General features: G+C 44.5%; 1 protein-coding gene across 10 annotated transcripts in view; it reads left to right on the top strand.

The window, feature by feature from the left end:
- The window catches only part of NAV3 (neuron navigator 3), a 1,127,960-nt gene that overhangs the window by 735,092 nt on the left and 371,610 nt on the right, over positions 1-21,258 (top strand). For 9 of the 10 annotated variants that reach the window (XM_063927407.1, XM_063927402.1, XM_063927399.1 and 6 more), the window contains 2 exons: positions 2,809-2,992; positions 21,105-21,173. In XM_063927407.1, coding sequence (XP_063783477.1) covers positions 2,809-2,992; positions 21,105-21,173 — 253 coding nt within the window. The remainder of the gene's footprint in view (positions 1-2,808; positions 2,993-21,104; positions 21,174-21,258) is intronic. The other variant, XM_063927404.1, reaches the window with a different exon arrangement.

Raw genomic sequence — 21,258 nt, 5'->3', positions numbered from 1 at the left:
CCCAAGCCAAAAACTTCTTCGGCGCCCCCCCCCCCCCCCCCCCCCATATCCCCCATATTCCCCATAATTGGCACTAGTAAAGTGACAAACATGCGCGCGGCTTCATTGGAATGGGCGTGGCTTCGCATAAAGGGGCGTGGCATTGCAGGAAAAGACTACCTTATACCCCAGTTTTGCAACCTGCACGCCCAGACGTTAGCCACCACAGGAAAGAAAACTAATCCTGATTCATGCCCGTTACATTATTTGTCATTTTTCCTCCTTATAGTAATGCCCAGTATACATTATGCCACATACTGCAATGGCCCTTAGACATTATGCCACACACAATAATGCACATGACACAATATGCACACACCGTAATGCCCCCGACACATTATGCCACACACCGTAATGCCTGTGACACATTATGACAGGAATCGCAATGCCCGTTATACATTATGCTACACACTGCAATGCCCCTGATACATTATAGCACATATAATGTCCGTGATACATTATGCCACACACTGCAATGACCCTGAGACATTATACCACATATCACAATGCCCGTGATATAGTATACCATACACCGTAATGCCTATGACACATACCGCAATGCCGTTATACCCTATGCCACACACCGCAATGCCCGTTATACATTATGCCACACTGCAATGCCCGCGACATTATACCACATACCACAATGCCCGTGATATAGTATGCCACACACCATAATGCCTGTGACACATTATGACACACACCGCAATGTCCGTGATACATTATGCCACACACCATAATGCCCATTACACATTAAGTTCTACAGTAAGGCTTCTAATTACTTTTAAATTACCTGCTCGTTGCCAGGGGTTTCATGCTCTTGATTCCATGCACGGTGCCAGGGATTTTCATGCTCAGGGTGTCATGCTCGATGCCAGGGGTTTCATGCACTGGGTGTCATGCTCGTTGCTAGGGGGTAGTGCTTGTTGCTAGGGCCGTGCTCCCAGTGTCACATATGCCCCCAGTGCCAGGTATTCCCCCACAGTGCCAGGTACTCACATGCCCCCAGTGCCAAATATAGCCCCCCCCATGTGTCAGGTACACATATACCCCCCCAGTGCCAAATATGCCCCCAGTGCCAGATATTCCCCCACAGTGCCAGGTACTCACGTGCCCCAAGTGCCAAATATACCTCCCCAGTGCCACATATGCCCCCAGTGCCACATATGCCCCCACAGTGCCAGGTACTCACGTGCCCCCAGTGCTAAATATACCCCCCCAGTGCCACATATGCCCCCAGTGCCAGATATTCCCCCACAGTGCCAGGTACTCACGTGCCCCCAGTGCTAAATATACCCCCCCAGTGCCACATATGCCCCCAGTGCCACATATGCCCCCAGTGCCAGGTACTCACGTGCCCCAGTGCTAAATATACCTCCCCCCCAGTGCCACATATGCCCCCTCAGTGCCTGCCACATATGCTCCCCCAGTGCCGCCCTCCCCCTCCTCCCTGCTCCTCCCCCCTCCTCCCCCCCCTGCTCCTTTGTGTTGGAGGGACACGGAGGGCACAGCGCGCGCCTCTCCTGTGTCCCTCTGGGTCTCCGGCAGGTTAAAGGAGGTGCCGGTTCGTGAGCCAATCAGAGCTCACGAACGGCACTTCCTTTATTAGACCCACCGGAGACCCAGAGGGACACGGGAGAGGCGCGCGCTGTGCCCTCCGTGTCCCTCTTTACAGCAGCGGGGGGTGACAACAGATTTGACATGCGGACGCTCGTCCACATGTCAATCTGCTCCAAATCAATGGCGCCCCCGCAGCCCCTCGCCCCCAAGCCACCGCGAGGGCTGCGGGGGCAGTAGTTACGCCACTGCTTTTATCATGACAGTAGATTAAATAAATGTGGATGTTATAGTGTACTCTTCAGTAATATTACATTAACACAACAAGTTGACATGGTGAGTTGCTGCCTTGAATCACTTAGGTTATGTATTCAATTCCAACTAGTGATTGGTGCAGAGTTTATGTGTTCTCCTTATATTTTGCCCACAGATTACATGCTTGCAGGTTAATTGGCTTCTCATGAAACGAACCTTGGAAGATTAAATTTCTGCCAAGCCACGCCTTATATTTTCTACTGTTTTATTGTTTATTATTATTTATGTATGTTTTATTAACTAACAGCTCTTGTATATTTAACAGATTGCTCAGGAGGATATGTTCTAAGCAGTGAAAATAGGGGAGAAGTTGCCCATGGCAACCAATCAGCATTGAAGTACCATTTATAATTTGCATACTATTAAATTATACAGAGCAGCTGATTGGTTGCCATGGGCAGCTTCTCCACTGGCTCACTTCTCCACATTTTCACTGCTTAGTACATCACCTTAAGCACCATCATGTACTGTTCTAAGGAGGTACAGATGGAGAATTAAACCCAGATTTATCAAGCCTTGGAGAGTGATACATTGCACAGTGGTATAGTACCAGCCAATCAGCTCCTAACTGCCATGTTACAGGCTATGTTTGAAAAATGACAGGAGCTGATTGGTTGCTACTTTAGCACCGTGCTATTTATTACTCTCCGAGGCTTGATAAATCTGGGCCCTAGACTGTAGGACGTACTTTCTATAGTGAACAAAGGAAATCAAGTCAATGCTCGTAGCTTCATGGGAGTTTTCTGTCCTCCTGAGTACACCTTAGGATACATGCGTAATGGTTTGATGGTCCCAGTCAAACTCCTCACCTGCCATTGTTCTTTAAATGTCCCATTTATGACTAGAAATAATATATTGTAATTATTCAAAGGATTTTGCTTCTCTGTTTCATTACAGAAATAAAGAATGGAAATCTGAAAGCCATCTTGGGACTGTTTTTCAGTCTATCACGTTTTAAACAGCAACAACATCAGCAGCAGCAGTATTATCAGTCATTGGTGGAGCTCCAGCAACACGTGACTCACTCCTCCCCGCCTGCTGAAGGCAATCAGCCCAAAACACAGCAAGATATGCAGTCCAGGTAAGTCACTGCTAGGTCAAATGATGTTCATCAGGATTACACCAAACACTCCCAAAAGATTTGGCAGAAAACTTGCAATTGCATCTACCAAACAAAAGTCATTAATAACTACTATTTGTTTTTACAAATAACCCAGGAATTTGGCAACAATTAACTCACCAAATGTACAGTATGTAATATTGGTAGAACAAAATTGTCTCTAGAAAGACAAAACTGCTGAAATTACTCATAAATGCAAGTTAGTAGAGAATGATCAGCTTGCTAGTCAGCACAGTTCATATGCTAATCACTCATACAGAGGTCATGCACTAGTGAGTAAATGGGTCCATATAATACTGTACATCAACAATCCAAAAACAATGATTCACAGATTCTGTGGTTCCCCGCCCCCATCCACCATACTGTGCACATACATTTTCAGTGATTTGCAGATCATTTTCAGCAAATACAAATCTGCCAATCTTGAAAGACTCGTCATGTTATTACTTACGGTGAGCAGATTGGCTGACCATTTGCATACACTGCAATATACAGCACAGGTTCTCAAACTCGGTCCTCAGAACCCCAAACAGTTCACGTTTTCTAGGTCTCCTCACAAAATTGCAGGTGAAATAACCATGTGTCAGTGAGTAATGAATACACCTGTGCAACTGCTAGGTGATCTGTAAAAAGTGAACTGAGTGGGGTCCTGAGGACCGAGTTTGAGAAATGACTACAGTATAGCCCTGACTGGACGGTAAAATTCAGCATGTTGGGCAACCTGATTTATTGAGTCTGATCACTTTTTGGTTGGTATTGGCAGTTGGTAAACCCCTTACATTGTTAATCTTTTTGGGGAAATCATCTGCAAATGCTGAATTGCTCCAAGTAATCATAGTTGTATGGGGGCCTTTAGACACTCATGTACAGAGGCCAGTGAGGGGAGGGTGTGTCAGCTTGCTGCCCGGTTTAGTGATTAGCATGTGTATAAATCTGTCTCTGATACTAGTCAATGCCTCCCCAGCCATTTACCTCACTGCATGTCACTGCAGGACAAGTGTTGGGTATGTTATCCTGGCAATTGAGATGCTGGCGGTCACATGACCTACAGTGGCATCCCAACACTGCCGGCCCTAACCCCAACCTGTACCTCACCTTTGGGATGTCAGTTGTCTGTGTTCTGGCACTGGTCTCCTGAGTGGTGTTGAGATTCTGGCATCGGTGACATGTCCGCTGGCTTCCTGACCATTGGGGTGCCAAATGCATCCCCTGGACCGAGCTCATATCTGGCAGTAGAGGGTCCTGGTAATCACACACCAACCCCCCTGAGCACTCATCATCTGGGTGGAAAAGGTGGAAGATACAGGGCTCAACAGGCTAGATGGAAGAACGAGAAATGGTTTAGCAGCAGCATAGTCACTGTTGGCGTAGATTGGTCTCCTATACAGTTCTGTAGTAGCCCGCTGACAGGGTATCTGCTGATATCTCCAGCTCTTGCTCTGATTCTTGGTGACGTATACCAGATGCCAGAAGTCAGCAGGCTGGAGAGCAGCAGCGGGTGCACCACTTCTAGCTGCAGTTTTAGTGAGTGATCAGCAGACTGAACCAGTTAGGCTCCACAGATTCAATGGTGCACTCCAGAGGCCGGCGCCTTTAGGCAGCTGCCTCATGGTAGGTCTGGTCCCACCATCCTGACAGCCAGCAGCGCTGAGATGAGGAGAAAGATGAGGGGCGGGCAGAGCAATCAATCACTGCCGGCGCCCACCACCACTCCCACTTGATGAACGTGGCTCCCTCCGCAAGCACCAATCATGCACTACCACCGCCACCCGCTCTATTAGGCATAAGTTACAGCGAGGTCTTTGGACACTTATGGGTATGGTGAATGCTGGAACAGTGGAAGAGAGGTAAAATCTTCAGGGGTGATGCCATTGTCTCCGGCAGTTCTGCTCCTGGACATTTGTATATCTGTGTACGACTGAGTATGTACACAAATCACAAAGGAATTTTGCATTGAGAAAAGCCTTGGCTGCTGCATCATAGCGCTTTGAATACAGATTGTGTGTATATTTACTAAAGGTGTATATTTACTAAAGTGCGGGTTTTCAAATGTGGAGACGTTGCCTATGGCAACAAATCAGATTCTGAATATTGTCTTCTAGAAGGTACTAGATAAATGGTACATAGTATCTAATTGTCTCCACATTTGAAAATCTGCACTTTAGTAAGCATACCCCTCAGTCACACACAGATAAACAAGTGTCACATGTTAAATTAATCAGCGTGGTCTCCTGGTGCATCCTTGTCGCATTGTGTTGTGACAAAGATATTTCGGCAACAAAAGATGCCCAATGCTAGCAGAGTCTCAGGGGATTTGGAGCACTGAGAGGGCTATTTGGCACGACTGCCGCAAAGATTTATGAAGACACTTCTGAACATTAAGCAAATCTCCCTTGGTTCAGTATATGGAAAGATTTGCTATATTGAGACAATATTTTCGGTTAGTCAATTGTTTTTATCATTTGTTCAAAGAAAAAGTATTTATTGACATTTACAAGTGTAACAGTTTTTCTGAAGTTCTGTTTTTAAGAATTTGTTTATGAAAAAAGGTGATTAGAAAACATATTTTTAGCAAGACTGTCACATGGTGATTTGAACTCTGCCAATCTGATTTTATGCAAACAGATTTATCATATGGTTACAAGAGAAGTACAGCAAACTAACCCAAAAATATATTTGCCTATCAACTACTCATTACGTTTATCCAGTGCCGTTTCTAGCAGCGGGCCAGCCGTGCAATCGCACGGGGCGTCCGCCGCTGCACTTTTCTATGTTCAATAACTACTCTCTCCTCCCTGTCATTAGTACTCCGCTCTGGGGTGAAGTTTCACGGAATGATGCATTTGCGTCATGATGTCACGACGCAAACACGTCATTTTGCGAAACTCCGCCCCGAGCAGAGAATTATGACAGGGAGGCAGGGGAGAAGAGGGGCAGGTGGGGTGGCGGGCTGTGGGGGAACCCATGGCATTATACACCCCTGGCACCTCTGGCATTACACACACCTGGCATTACACACCCCTGGCATCCCTGGCATTACACACACCCCTGGCACACCTGGCATTACACACCCCTGGCAACAAGCATTACCCCTGGCAACAAGCATGACACTCATCGCAGAGCATGAAACCCATGGCAATGAGCTTGGATCCCAGAGCATGAAACCCCTGTCAACCAGCATGACACCCAACGCGTGAAACCCTTGGCAACGGGCAGGTAATTTAAAAGTAATAAGAAGCTTTACTCTAGGGCATAATGTATCATGGCATTGCAGTGTGTGGCATAATATGGTGCAAGGGGCATTAATGTGTGGGCTTAATATGGTCGATTTTTTCCCCCCTGTGGTGGCCGAGGTGTGTTGGTGCAGGGTCAAAAACTTGGGTGTAAATTAGTCTTTTCCTGTGAGACCACGCCTATTTTAAGCTAGACCACGCCCATTTTGCAAAGTCACGCCCCTGTATTTACATACAGAAACCATAAATTAATAATTAGTAGATTTGTTGTAACTCTCTCGCATGTGGGTGTTTTTTTGTTTCCCACTGGAAAGAGAGAGTATCTGACAACTCTGATTAAGTTTCTGTCATCAATTGCAAAAGTACTGTACCTAAAGGCCAGCAGGAGTGGAAAATAAGGGGTCTATTCATGAAGCAGTGAAAAGTGTGGAGATATTAGCCAGTGGAAAAGTTACCCATGGCAACCAATCAGTGCTGAGGTAACATTTATAAAATGCATACTATAAAATTATAGGTAGCAGCTAATTGGTTTCCATGGGCACTTCCCCACTGGCTCACTTTTGCACACTTTTTACTGCTTCATGAATAGACCCCTAAGTGTCTAGGTTGGGAATGACTTTGGAATTTAATTCATATAGCATACCTCCCAACTTCCTTGTTCTTCAAAGCGGGACACACACGTGCGGTCCCAAAAAGGGTGTGGCCTCAAAAGGGGCGTGGCTTCACATTGTAAGCCACGCCTCCCTTTTCCATCACTGAAGGGGGCATGCCCAGCACTCTGTGGTGGGCAGCGGGAGAGTCCCCAAAAAAACGGGACTGTCCCACGAAAATGGGGACAGTTGGGAGATAGGATATTGTATAAGAATCATGAAGAAGCATACTGCACACAGTTTTCAATATGTGTCACACCTGCCACAAGTGTATGTTAATGGATTCAATGTTATAATATGCTGTATACTGTACAGTATGGTATTTTGTAACATTTTTAAGTTTTTGATAGCCTTGGCAGTTGCATATGTACAGTATGAAAAAGTATTTTAATGCTAAAAATATATTTATAAACTGTGTTTCTGAAAAGGTCTTTACTTGCTAAGAAGCAGTTTCAGAACCTAGATACAATTGGAGTAACTCCAGATCCCAGGATCCTATATAGCTTTGCAACAGCTGGTTGTTCGGTGGAAATGAACAAGTAAATTGTCACTGTAATGCTTTAGGAACTTGATAGTATTAGTAACACAGATAGAACATTTATTTATTTATTAACAGTTTCTTATATAGTGCAGCAAAGTCCGTTGCGCTTTATAACTGGACAAAAATATAAGCCAAAACTGGGTAAAAACAAACGGTCATAGAGGTAAGAGGCCCTGCTTGCAAGCTTACAATCTATAGGGAAATAGGTATTTATACACAAGGATAGGTGCTATCTATTGCATAGTTGTCCACCAGATTGCAAAAGTTCATGGTGGGCTGCATGATATCACATTACAGCAATGATGAACCAGGGTCAGGAGGAAGGGAGAGTGAAGAATGAAATATGTGGGGGATATGTGTGGACTGTACTGTGAGGATATAATTGGATTAGAAAGCTATAAAGGTAATGTGAGCCGTTCTGGAATTTGATAAGCTTGTCTGAATAGATGAGTTTTCAGGGAACGCTTGAAGGTTTGAAGACTAGAGGAGAGTCTTAATGTGCGTGGTAGGGCATTCCACAGAGTGGGTGCAGCCCGAAGAAAGTCCTGTAATCGTGCAAGGGAGCAAGTAATGAGTGTGGATGATAGACGTAGATCTTCTGAAGAGCGAAGGGGCCGGGTTGGGAGATATTTTGAGATAAGTGAAGAGATGTATGTTGGTGTAGTATGGTTAATAGCATTTTGTGTAAGTAACAGTATTTTATATTGAATACGGCAGAATACAGGTAGCCAATGGAGGGACTGACATAGTGGGTCTGCAGACGATGAACATCTAGCGAGGAATATTAGCCTCACAGCTGCATTCAGAATGGATTGTAATGGTGAGAGTTTCATCTTAATAAGACCAGTAAGAAGACTGTTGCAATAATCAATGTGGGAGATAATGAGAGTATGGATTACAGATTTAGCAGTGTCTTGTGTAAGGTATGATCGTATTTTGGATATGTTTCTTAGATGCATGTAACATGATTTTGAGACAGATTGAATGTGAGGAGCAAAGGACAGTTCTGAGTCAAGTATGACACCTAGGCAGCGAGCTTGTGGTGTAGGGTTGATTGTAGAGTTCTCAACAGAGATAGAAATATCAGGTTGGTAACTGCTATTGGCCAGGGAAATATAATTAACTCTGTTTTAGAAATATTAAGTTTGAGGTGACGAGATGACATCTAAGATGAAACGGCAGAGAGGCATTCAGTGACCCGGCCCAATACAGATAGAGACAAATTAGGGGAGAAAAGGTAGATTTGAGTATCATCTGTGTACAGATGATACTGAAATCCAAAAGAGTTGATTAGTTTCCCAAGAGATGAGGTATAGATTGAGAAAAGCAGATGTTCTAACACTGAGCCCTGCGGTACTCCAACTGAAAGGGGTAGCGAAGAGGAGGTGGATTCAGAGAAACGGACACTGAAAGAGTGATTAGATAGGTAGGATAGGAACCAAGAGAGGGCTGTGTCCTGAAGACCTAGGGATTGCAGTGTTTGTATGAGAAGAGAGTGGTCAACAATGTCAAAAGCAGCAGAGAGATCTAGAAGAATGAGTAGTGAGTAATGGCCTTTAGACTTTGCAGTGACCTGATCATTCACTACTTTAGTCAGTGCTGTCTCTGTGGAGTGCTGGGAGTGAAAGCATGATTGATGTGGGTCCAATAAATTGTATGAGTTAAGAATGTGTGTGAGGCGAGTGTAGGCAAGTTTCTCAAGTAGCTTGGAGAGACATGGGAGCTGAGAAATGGGACGGTAGTTTGAGAGAGAGTTAGGGTCAGAATTTAGTTTTTTTCAGAATGGGAGTAATCACTGCATGCTTGAACAGTGAAGTAAAGATACCAGTTAAGAGAGAGAGAGATTACAGCTGTTAGTTAAGGTTGGGATGAGCATAAGAGACAGAGCTTTACTTATTTGTGAGGATATAGGATCAAGAGGAGAGGTAGTAGAGTAGCAGGATGAGAAGAGTGTTGATACTTCATCTTCACTTGTGGGATCAAATGAAGAGAAAGTGCCAGAGAGTTCAGGTAGGGAATTGAGTAGGTCACTGGTTGAGGAAGAGCATACCATTTCATCTTGGATGTTATCAATCTTGTCCTTGAAGTAGGAAGCAAGATCTTGCGCCTTGATAGTGGCTGGTGGGTTGGGTGAAGGAGGGTTGAAAAGTGATTTAAATGTATTAAAAAGTAATTTGGGGTTAGAGGCTTGAGCAGAGATGAGAGTTTGGAAATATGTTTGTTTGGCAGTATCCATGGCATAACGATAAGAGTGGTAGACAGTCTTATATGTGAGTAAGTCACTTGGAATACGAGATTTACACCACTGGCTTTCAACTTTACGTGACAGTTTTGTAAGTGTCTTGTTACTTTAGAGTGTCATGGTTGACATCTAGGCCTACGTGGAGTGTGATGGGTAGCTGGAGCCACTTCGTCAAGGGCTATCTCTAGAAGTGAATGCAGAAATAGGTGAAAGCAGTTGTTGCAGTGAGGTGGAAATTCTTGAAGATTAAATGCATTAATATTTCTGCGGGTTTGAGGAGGATTGGAGGATGTCAGTGACACTGAGTTTGAAGTATTAGAGGAGAGAATGCAGATGATAAGGTTGTGATCTGAGAGAGAGAAAGGCGTGTTAGAGAAATCAGAAACTGAGCATAATCTGGTGAATACTGGATCAAGGCAGCGGCCCTCCTGATGAGTAGAGGAGTCAGTCCATTGTGAGAGGCCAAGAGAGGAGATTAGAGAGAGTAGATTGGAGGCATGAGCAGCAGATTTTGGACTATCAAAAGCAATATTGAAATCTCCCATGATAATGGTGGAGATGTCAGAGGATAAGAAGTGAGGGAGCCAGGCAGAAAAATCATCTAGAAATTGTTTGGGTTGCCCAACACACATAGAAAAAGGAGTGTAAATTCTGATAGAATGTACTTGAAATGATGTAAATGTGAGTGATGGAACCTGTTGCAGAACTTTTGAGTCAGTTTGTCCTTCAATCCCGATTTACTTCATGATCCTGAATTTTTTTTAGGATAATTATGGGGTGTTATGGCAGTCATAGGCCTGCACATTGCAATATCAGGCTCACACCCTGAGATTGGCTGTGATATCACAGTGTATATCACTGTGTTACCTTTCTAGCAATCTCAAACAAGGTAATTGTTGCTACACACTATAATAGTTTTGATCAGTTCAGTGTAATCCTAGCAACCAGTAAATTGTGTGCTCACTTGTTTATAGCTGCATTGGTATTACAACTCTATAGAACCTGGCTATAGAGCTGAGCCTAGTTGTGATAGAATTGTTCACAAATTGTAATTTGTGGTGAAACCATCTTCAGTTTCACCTTATGCTTCTCATTCCAGGAAACTGTTTTTATTTTATTTTATTTTGTTAACTGTATTTCACAATTCCACATTTCACAGAAGTTATAGTCCCGTTGTAGATCTGGGATGAAGGTGGAGTCTATTTAATTCTACTCCATGTTGTGGTAGGGGTGTAATAGGGAAGAATGGTGGGTAGAGCAAACAATAGAATTTGCAACTGAGCAGCAGGCTCCTTTAAGCAGACATGTTGATGGTTAGACATCGATACATGAAACCAGCATGGGCAGTCCATAGTTCAATTAATATTAATGTTAATTAAAACAATGATTCTGATACTGCAGAACATCAATTCAAATTTGATGTTAAACGGAGTATTGTACTTGCTGTCTGAATTGCGATCACACAACTTATGTGCTGCATATCACTAACGTTTAGTTTCAGGTCCCCTGAGACTACAGGAGGGCCCAAGTACTGGGAAATATTGTGGCTACAAGTGGTGGCACAGCCAGGGCCACAACTAGGGGTGCTAGTTGCCCTGGGGACAGGGCCGGTGCAAGATTTCTCTGCACCCTAGGCAAACCTTCAGCATAGTGCCCCCTAAACTGCAACGCCCTCACACACACACATCCCAGAGGAGAGATGCAGTTGGCCACTAAGTGTGCTGGGCAATTGCATCATCATACATATATACACGGTCCGAATACCGACAGTGGCATCCCGAGCACCGTAATAACGTTATTTTAAATTAAATTAATTAACCTTACCTCTTACCCTTAGCCTATCCCTCCCTTTCCGCAGCCTAAACACTAACATTCAGGATGCCGGCTGTTGGGATTCTGGTGTCAGCATTCTGACAGGTGTTAGGATTCTGGAGCCAGTATTCTAAACCCCAGCACCTGGTCCGCCTGGATGCCACCTACATCCCGTAAAATTGTATGTATATACATGTGTATACTCACAGACATACATATATTTGCATGCTCCTTATTGTGTTCCATCCTCCCATCTTTAAATTCATTACTGACCGCATACAGAGACATCCTTCAGTTTTATGCTAGATGAATTCAGTGGTGCCCTCCAGTGGGCCGCGCCCCTAGGCAGCCGCCTAAAGCTGTCTAATGGTATAGCCGGCCCTGCTTGGGGGCCATCTACAAACCTTAATCCAGCCCTGCGTTCCTTTTCACATATTTTAATTAAGAATCCCTCTAATACCCCCTACCTCTGCCTCCCCTCCTTCCTCTGGGAAGCTAGAGAAGAGGCAAAGAAAAGCAAATCACTGTCTTGCCCCGGGTGACAAATATCCTAGTTTTGGCCCTGATGTTTCAATAAAAAGCATAGCACACCATTTCAGGCATAGAACTATTAGCAGTGTCTGCAAGTTTACATTAATTAAGACAACTTGTCTCTCTAAGCCAAAAGTACATGCTTTGTACTAGGAGACAAGTATAGTTGTTGTTTTTTTTTTACAATTATCTATTTTTAGTCTTTCATTAATTTATACATATGTAACTAGCAAAGTCTATAATAGTAACACAAATAATGTTTTTGATATGGATAAAACAGCTGAAACAAATTCAGCATTTTGTGATCACTAAGCATTTTGATATAAACCAGCAGCCACGAAGAGTGCTGATTGTACATGCATTATTTAGCTGTACTGATCAGATATGTATCCTCCCATATACAGGGAAATTCCTGTTTTCTGTGACAGTTTTTCTTGAATCAAAAATGTGATTCCGGAGTTCTATTACCATGTAAAGGCGTAAGCTTAGGTTTATACACAGATCACAGAAAATCTCATTATTGTTTATTATATTATGCCTTAATTAATTTATAATCACACCTACTGTAAATAAGTGAAGCACTGAGGTGATGATATGAAAATCTTACTGTTTATGCAGGTACTGGTTAAGGCCGGCATCCCGGCTGTCATGATTCTGTCAGCAGGATTCTGGCCACCAGTATGCCGGCTGCGGGGTGAGAGCTAGAAAGCCCTTTGGGGCTTGCTGTGCTCGCCATGCTGTGGGCATGGTAGCTCGCTGCGCTCGCTACAGGATCTATTCTCCCTCTGTGGGTGTCGTGTACACCCACAGAGGGAGAAAAGTCTGTGGCGCCGGTCGGGATTCTGGCGTAGGCATTTTGACCGTTGGGATCCCGACAGGCGGTCTTGTGACCGCCTCCCATTTAAAGGTTTTAAAATAAATATATATATATATATATACATATACATATATACACACACAAACACACACACACACACACACACACACACACACACACACACACACAAACAGTTCTAACAAGCAGCGGCACTCGGAGACTAACACAGAAAATGCTTTAAAAAAATGTGTTTTAATTCATCACATCACATCTAAGGAATCCAACATTTTGTGGCACTAACGTCCCTTTGTCAAGGTGAAAAACAGAAACACTCCCTTGTTTTTCAGTGGATATATATATATATATCCACGGAAACAAGGGCACTTACTACTTTGTCACTTTTGAAAATACAAATAATCTTTATTAGTTCAGTCTTCAGGCACAGCTAGTTCAATCCGTTATCTTAGTATAGAAAGCATGTCCATTTATATGGAGTCCAGTATTCAACACACTCATTCACTTTGTATTCCATAAATTTCAATGAAAAGAGTTGGAAAATCGTCATCACTTACATTCATGTGATAATATTACATAGGACTCCAATAGGATGTCATGGTATTCTTCCATTGGATACATCATTTCACAGTTTTATGAAATGCATACACAATAGAAGTCGATAATCATCCTGTCACAAGTTGTTGGGTATCAGTAGTGTAGATATCCATACTGACATGCAAATAGGTTCAAGATAAACAATCAATAATCCAATCAATAATCCACTTAACCCAATATTTATATTTGTAGTAGCCATATACGTCACAAATACTATAGAAATATATTGACGGGGTTGGCCTCGTTTAATCCCCTAGAGGCAACTGTGTCCAACTTGTGGATCCAGAAGCTCTCCCTCTGCTTGAGAGCTAGGGTCCTATCCCCTCCAAGTTGTTGGGGTGGGACCCAGTCAATCTATTATTGGTCTGTCCTATTGCTGACCTGATAACTTGTCTGCTGAGGGGCCTGGGAGGTAGTGGTCGTGAATGTATATGTCGTCTTTTGTTTTAATACTTTCTTATACATACAGGTTGAGTATCCCTTATCCAAAACGCTTGGGACCAGAGGTATTTTGGATATCGGATTTTTCCGTATTTTGGAATAATTGCATACCATAAGGAGATATCATGGCGATGGGACCTAAGTCTAAGCACAGAATGCATTTATGTTTCATATACACTTTATACACACAGCCTGAAGGTAATTTTAGCCAATATTTTTAATAACTTTGTGCATTAAACAAAGTGTGTGTACATTCACACAATTCATTTATGTTTCATATACACCTTATACACAGTGCCAGATTAAGGTACACATGGGCCTGGAGCTGAAATTCACGAAGGGCCTAATGTGCCGCTGCAGGGGGTGTGGCCAATGGTGCAGGTGATTTTTTTTTTTGAGGGGTCATGTCCAATGGTGTGTGGGCCCTACTGTGGCGGTGGTCTGCACATGGCATGGCATGTGCTATGGGGTGCAGACAGCACTATGAAGAGCATGCTGGATTGGTGATGGTCTATGGTGGGGTCATCTCATAATATTACTGATATTATATATATATAGATAACTATATATAACTATATATATATATATATATATATATATATATATAGCTAGGGAGATGGGACAGACCTAGGAGAGGAGCCTGGACAAAAAAGATAGTGTGGGGGTAGGGAAAGGAGGGGAGGGCAGACTGGGGTGATAGTGTATGGTGGGAACATCTCGTGTCATTACTCTGAGATGGTACAGAAGAAAAAAAAAAGAAATTATATATATATATATATATATATATATATATATATATATATATATGGGTTGGGTATGCATGACCCGCTTCCCGGTAGCGGTATGCCAGCTGGCGCAAGTCGCCCCTTGCAGGCTTGTTGTGGTCACCACAGGTTCTATTCTCACTCTATGGGTGTCATGGACACCCACAAGTGGGCATAGTCCCTGTTGGCTGGCATGCCAACCGTCAGGATTTTCAGGGGGCGGAATGAAAGAGGGAGGTGCTGTGACCGGCGGTCACATAACTTCATCCCATATATATATATATATATATATATATATATAATAGTAATTTCTGGTAGGGGACAGGGTGAGGGTGCGGGGACAGGTCTGGTAGGGGACAGGGTGATGGTGCAGGGACAGGTCTGGTAGGGGACAGGGTGAGGGTGCGGGGACAGGTCTGGTAGGGGACAGGGTGAGGGTGCAGGGACAGGTCTGGTAGGGGACAGGGTGAGGGTGCGGGGACAGGTCTGGTAGGGGACAGGGTGAGAGTGCGGGGACAGGTCTGGTAGGGGACAGGGTGAGGGTACAGGGACAGGTCTGGTAGGGGACAGGGTGAGGGTGCGGGGACAGGTCTGGTAGGGGACAGGGTGAGAGTGCGGGAACAGGTCTGGTAGGGGACAGGGTGAGGGTGCGGGGACAGGTCTGGTAGGGGACAGGGTGAGGGTGTGGGGACAGGTCTGGTAGGGGACAGGGTGAGAGTGCGGGGACAGGTCTGGTAGGGGACAGGGAGAGGGTGCGGGGACAGGTCTGGTGGGGGACAGGGTGAGGGTGCAGGGACATGTCTGGTAGGGGACAGGGTGAGAGTGCAAGGATAGGTCTGGTAGGGGACAGGGTGAGGGTGCGGGGATAGGTCTGGTAGGAAACAGGGTGCAGGGACAGGTCTGGTAGGGGACAGGTCTGGTAGGGGATAGGGTGAGGGGACTGGTCTGGTAGGGGACAGGGTGAGGGTGCAGGGACAAGTCTGGTAGGGGACGGGGAAGGTGTGGGGACAGGTCTGGTAGGGAACAGGGTGAGGGGACAGGTCTGGTAGGGGACAGGGTGATGGTGCAGGGACAGGTCTGTAGGGGACAGGGTGAGGGTGCGGGGACTGGTCTGGTAGAGGACAAAGTGAGAGTGCGGGGACAGGTCTGGTAGGGGACAGGGTGAGGGTGCGGGGACTAGAGATGAGCGCCTGAAATTTTTCGGGTTTTGTGTTTTGGTTTTGGGTTCGGTTCCGCGGCCGTGTTTTGGGTTCGAACGCGTTTTGGCAAAACCTCACCGAATTATTTTTGTCGGATTCGGGTGTGTTTTGGATTCGGGTGTTTTTTTCCAAAAACACTAAAAAACAGCTTAAATCATAGAATTTGGGGGTCATTTTGATCCCAAAGTATTATTAACCTCAAAAACCATAATTTACACTCATTTTCAGTCTATTCTGAATACCTCACACCTCACAATATTATTTTTAGTCCTAAAATTTGCACCGAGGTCGCTGTGTGAGTAAGATAAGCGACCCTAGTGGCCGACACAAACACCGGGCCCATCTAGGAGTGGCACTGCAGTGTCACGCAGGATGTCCCTTCCAAAAAACCCTCCCCAAACAGCACATGACGCAAAGAAAAAAAGAGGCGCAATGAGGTAGCTGTGTGAGTAAGATTAGCGACCCTAGTGGCCGACACAAACACCGGGCCCATCTAGGAGTGGCACTGCAGTGTCACGCAGGATGTCCCTTCCAAAAAACCCTCCCCAAACAGCACATGACGCAAAGAAAAAAAGAGGCTTTTTACTGATATTTGGTGTTTTGGATTTGACATGCTCTGTACTATGACATTGGGCATCGGCCTTGGCAGACGACGTTGCTGGCATTTCATCGTCTCGGCCATGACTAGTGGCAGCAGCTTCAGCACGAGGTGGAAGTGGATCTTGATCTTTCCCTAATTTTGGAACCTCAACATTTTTGTTCTCCATATTTTAATAGGCACAACTAAAAGGCACCTCAGGTAAACAATGGAGATGGATGGATTGGATACTAGTATACAATTATGGACGGGCTGCCGAGTGCCGACACAGAGGTAGCCACAGCCGTGAACTACCGCACTGTACTGTGTCTGCTGCTAATATATAGACTGGTTGATAAAGAGATAGTATACTCGTAACTAGTATGTATGTATAAAGAAAGAAAAAAAAACCACGGTTAGGTGGTATATACAATTATGGACGGGCTGCCGAGTGCCGACACAGAGGTAGCCACAGCCGTGAACTACCGCACTGTACTGTGTCTGCTGCTAATATATAGACTGGTTGATAAAGAGATAGTATACTCGTAACTAGTATGTATGTATAAAGAAAGAAAAAAAAACCACGGTTAGGTGGTATATACAATTATGGACGGGCTGCCGAGTGCCGACACAGAGGTAGCCACAGCCGTGAACTACCGCACTGTACTGTGTCTGCTGCTAATATATAGACTGGTTGATAAAGAGATAGTATACTCGTAACTAGTATGTATGTATAAAGAAAGAAAAAAAAACCACGGTTAGGTGGTATATACAATTATGGACGGGCTGCCGAGTGCCGACACAGAGGTAGCCACAGCCGTGAACTACCGCACTGTACTGTGTCTGCTGCTAATATATAGACTGGTTGATAAAGAGATAGTATACTCGTAACTAGTATGTATGTATAAAGAAAGAAAAAAAAACCACGGTTAGGTCACTGGTATATACAATTATGGACGGGCTGCCGAGTGCCGACACAGAGGTAGCCACAGCCGTGAACTACCGCACTGTACTGTGTCTGCTGCTAATATAGACTGGTTGATAAAGAGATAGTATACTACTAATATTATATACTGGTGGTCAGGTCACTAGTCACACTGGCAGTGGCACTCCTGCAGCAAAAGTGTGCACTGTTTAATTTTAATATAATATTATGTACTCCTGGCTCCTGCTATAACCTATAACTGGCACTGCAGTAGTGCTCCCCAGTCTCCCCCACAATTATAAGCTGTGTGAGCTGAGCAGTCAGACAGATATATAATATATATAGATGATGCAGCACACTGGCCTGAGCCTGAGCAGTGCACACAGATATGGTATGTATGTGACTGAGTCACTGTGTGCTGTGTATCGCTTTTTTCAGGCAGAGAACGGATTATAAATAAAAGTGGTGGTCACTGGTCACTATCAGCAAAACTCTGCACTGTACACTACTGAGTACTCCTAATGCTCCCCAAAATTAGTAAATCAAGTGTCTAAACGGAGAGGACGCCAGCCACGTCCTCTCCCTATCAATCTCAATGCACGTGTGAAAATGGCGGCGACGCGCGGCTCCTTATATAGAATCCTAGTCTCGCGATAGAATCCGAGCCTCGCGAGAATCCGACAGCGTCATGATGACGTTCGGGTGCGCTCGGGTTAACCGAGCAAGGCGGGAAGATCCGAGTCGCTCGGACCCGTGAAAAAAAACATGAAGTTCTGGCGGGTTCGGATTCAGAGAAACCGAACCCGCTCATCTCTAGCGGGGACAGGTCTGGTAGGGGACAGGGTGAGGGTGCAGGGACAGGTCTGGTAGGGGACAGGGTGAGGGTGCAGGGACAGGTCTGGTAGGGGACAGGGTGAGGGGACAGGTCTGGTAGGGGACATGGTGAGAGAGTCTGTGCAGGGAGGTATGGGAATAGGTACAGCTCCCCCCCCCCCCATTTTGTCCTTTCACAGCAACCCCCACCCCACAATATTAACCTTACATTGGTAACCTCCCTTCAATATTTTCTACCACATCACAGTACTTATCCACAGTGTCCTCATCACAGGCAACGCCAGCAAAAAATAAAATTACCTTGTAATAAACGCCCCTGCGCCTTCACCAGCTCCCCTGGCAGCCTGGACTGACGTGACACTGAGAACACTGGAAGAGTGGAGATAAGGGAGGCGGAGCTGCTCGGCCACAACACAAACACAACGGCCGGGTACGAGTGCCTCCCGTCCGCTGCCAGCCATGCGCATGTGGCTGCGGATGGCCATCAATATGTGACATATAGCAGTCTGAGGGGGGGATTGTCAGATGGCTACCCGACGTGCCCCCGGCCCAATCAGCCCCTGTGATTCCTAGCCCGGGGGAGTATGACGGCCGCTGACAGCTTGTGAGCTTGTGAGTTGTGACAGGAAAAAGTTTTTTCCTGTCACCACTGTCAGTCTCCTTGGGCCTATTTTCATGGGGAGGCCTGGAGCTGCAGCTCCATCCGCCCCATTGTTAATCCGGTCCTGCTTATACACACAGCCTGAAGGTCATTTAATACAATATTTTTAATAACTTTGTGTATTAAACAAAGTTTGAGTACATTGAGCCACAGAAAACAAAGATTTCACTATCTCACTCTCACTCAAAAAAGTCCGTATTTCGGAATATTCCGTATTTCGGATATTTGGATATGGGATACTCAACCTGTATATGGAATGTGAACTTTAGTTCTGGTTATTGTTGTATTTTTAGACCTAATGTACAGACTGTCTTGAGAAAGGTTCGTGAATGAACCGAAACGTAGACTGTGAAGGCATCCTGTGACCAGATTAAACTCTATGAATTAAAGCACTGAGTGACCTTTTTCTGCGAGAGTGCACCCTCCACGGTGTGGTAGATGCGGTATAAAAGTGGACTTACAACAAGGCCAGTGGGAGCACCCGCCTAATTGAACTATACATTGATGCGAGTAAAGGATACGCTGTGGATATATATATATATATATATATATATATATATTTCAAATCCAATGGTACAGGCACTCACCAATTTGCTTCAACAGATATTTATTTTACCTTATAGGTGACAAATGGATGCATTCATTAGCAGCATGTCGGTAGTTTGTAAACGTTTTGGGTCCCTTAAGGACCTTTTTCAAGACCAGCAAAATCACTGCATCAGATCACCAAATACATACATAGTAACATAGTATCTGAGGTTGAAAAAAGACAATTGTCCATCAAGTTCAACCTATTCGTGGTCTCCTATGCATGATGATTTGTCTAAAATTTTTGACTGATGCTGATGTCAGCCGTTGCATTTTATCCCTTTTTGTAGTAACTATAATGCGTGACTATGCATCATAACCCTGGATATCCTTATCCATTAGGAATTTATCTAACCCATTCTTAAAGGTGTTGACCGATTCCGCCATTACAACTCCCTCAGGCAGGGAATTCCAAACATGTATTGTTGTTACCGTGAAAATAGTAATTTCTTTTTTTATAGTCCAGTGCAGCATGCCAGGAAAACCGGTGGTCACAATACTGACGCCGGAATCCTGATGTGCGTAATCCTGACAGGGGCGAAGCCGAGGTAAGTATATTCCCCCCTCTCCCCTACCCCATAACCCTCCCTTCCCACAGTCTAAACCTAACCCTAACCCCCCCCCACCCCCCTCCCCTGCCCCCTAACCGCCCTCCTTAGGGATCCTGACAGCCGGTATCTTAACCACATCCCCCTAAACTAGTGTCAGTCCAGTAGGGAGAATTATGCATGTACTCTGCAAGAGCTTCCTTCAAGTTGACTTACCCTAATCAACAGTTTTACAGTCAGACAAGGGAGTGGCTAAAAGCCAGGGATGCCTGATTAATGCAGAAATTTTTTGGGGTTGAGAGCTGGGATTTCTTGACCACAAAATAATTTCAGATGAAGAGTTTATTTAAGATCTGTCTTTTCACGCACTGTTTTTCAAAGATAGTGTACTGTACTTTGTCCGCAAAGTTCATGAGCTAAGAAAACAAAACCTATGCACATATAGTACAGTAGCTTGTGTGCCAGTGCTGTAACTGGGCTGGGTTGGTTACAGTAAGATAAAAAGAAACCCACATTTTGCATTGTATCATGTCTCTTTCCCTATATATATGCTGGGATATATGACATGTATTCACAATTTCTGTTTATACTATGAACATGTTCAGTACATTCATTATCATACTAGCCTCAACACCAATTACTGCCACACTCGCAAATATTTGTGCTATTTTACTGTGAAGTGTTATGATTGCTACAACCCTGTCACTTTTATTTTTAATAGGATTACACTATTTAGTTCTATAATATGCGTTCAATTATGTCACAAGATCACTGGGTTTCATATACAAAATGTGGGAATTAACATTTCATAAAATCTACAGTGGGTATAAGCCTCTCATTTTCATGTATCCAGTTATATAACTGTAATGTGCCTTATGACAGCAGTTTTATGTCTGTTCTTCTGTTACTACACATTGCACTAAGGTCATCCATTGTCACTGACTGTGTATTGCATACATTGCACTTGGAAAAACCTTGGATATGTCATGGCGCTGTCATTGTAGTCGTGTGATCCATTCATCTGCCTAGTGAGCTCTATATTTTGCTGCATGTTGTTGAAAATGCTTCTACTTATTTGTTCTGTTTCTTCTCACGCAGTCTGGCAGCCAGATACGCACCTCAGTCTAATCACAGTGGGATTGCAACAAGTCAAAAAAAGACTACTAGGTCAGTTGACAACTGTAATTAATAGTGTGTTAGTGATAGCCGTGTACAGTATACTGGTGCCCTATTCCGTAGACGCAACCAGACA

Source organism: Pseudophryne corroboree, chromosome 6, assembly GCF_028390025.1.
Source record: "Pseudophryne corroboree isolate aPseCor3 chromosome 6, aPseCor3.hap2, whole genome shotgun sequence".
Taxonomy (NCBI): Eukaryota; Metazoa; Chordata; class Amphibia; order Anura; family Myobatrachidae; genus Pseudophryne; species Pseudophryne corroboree.
Note: the sequence above shows the minus strand (reverse complement) of the source record. Positions and strands in the feature narration are given on the sequence as shown.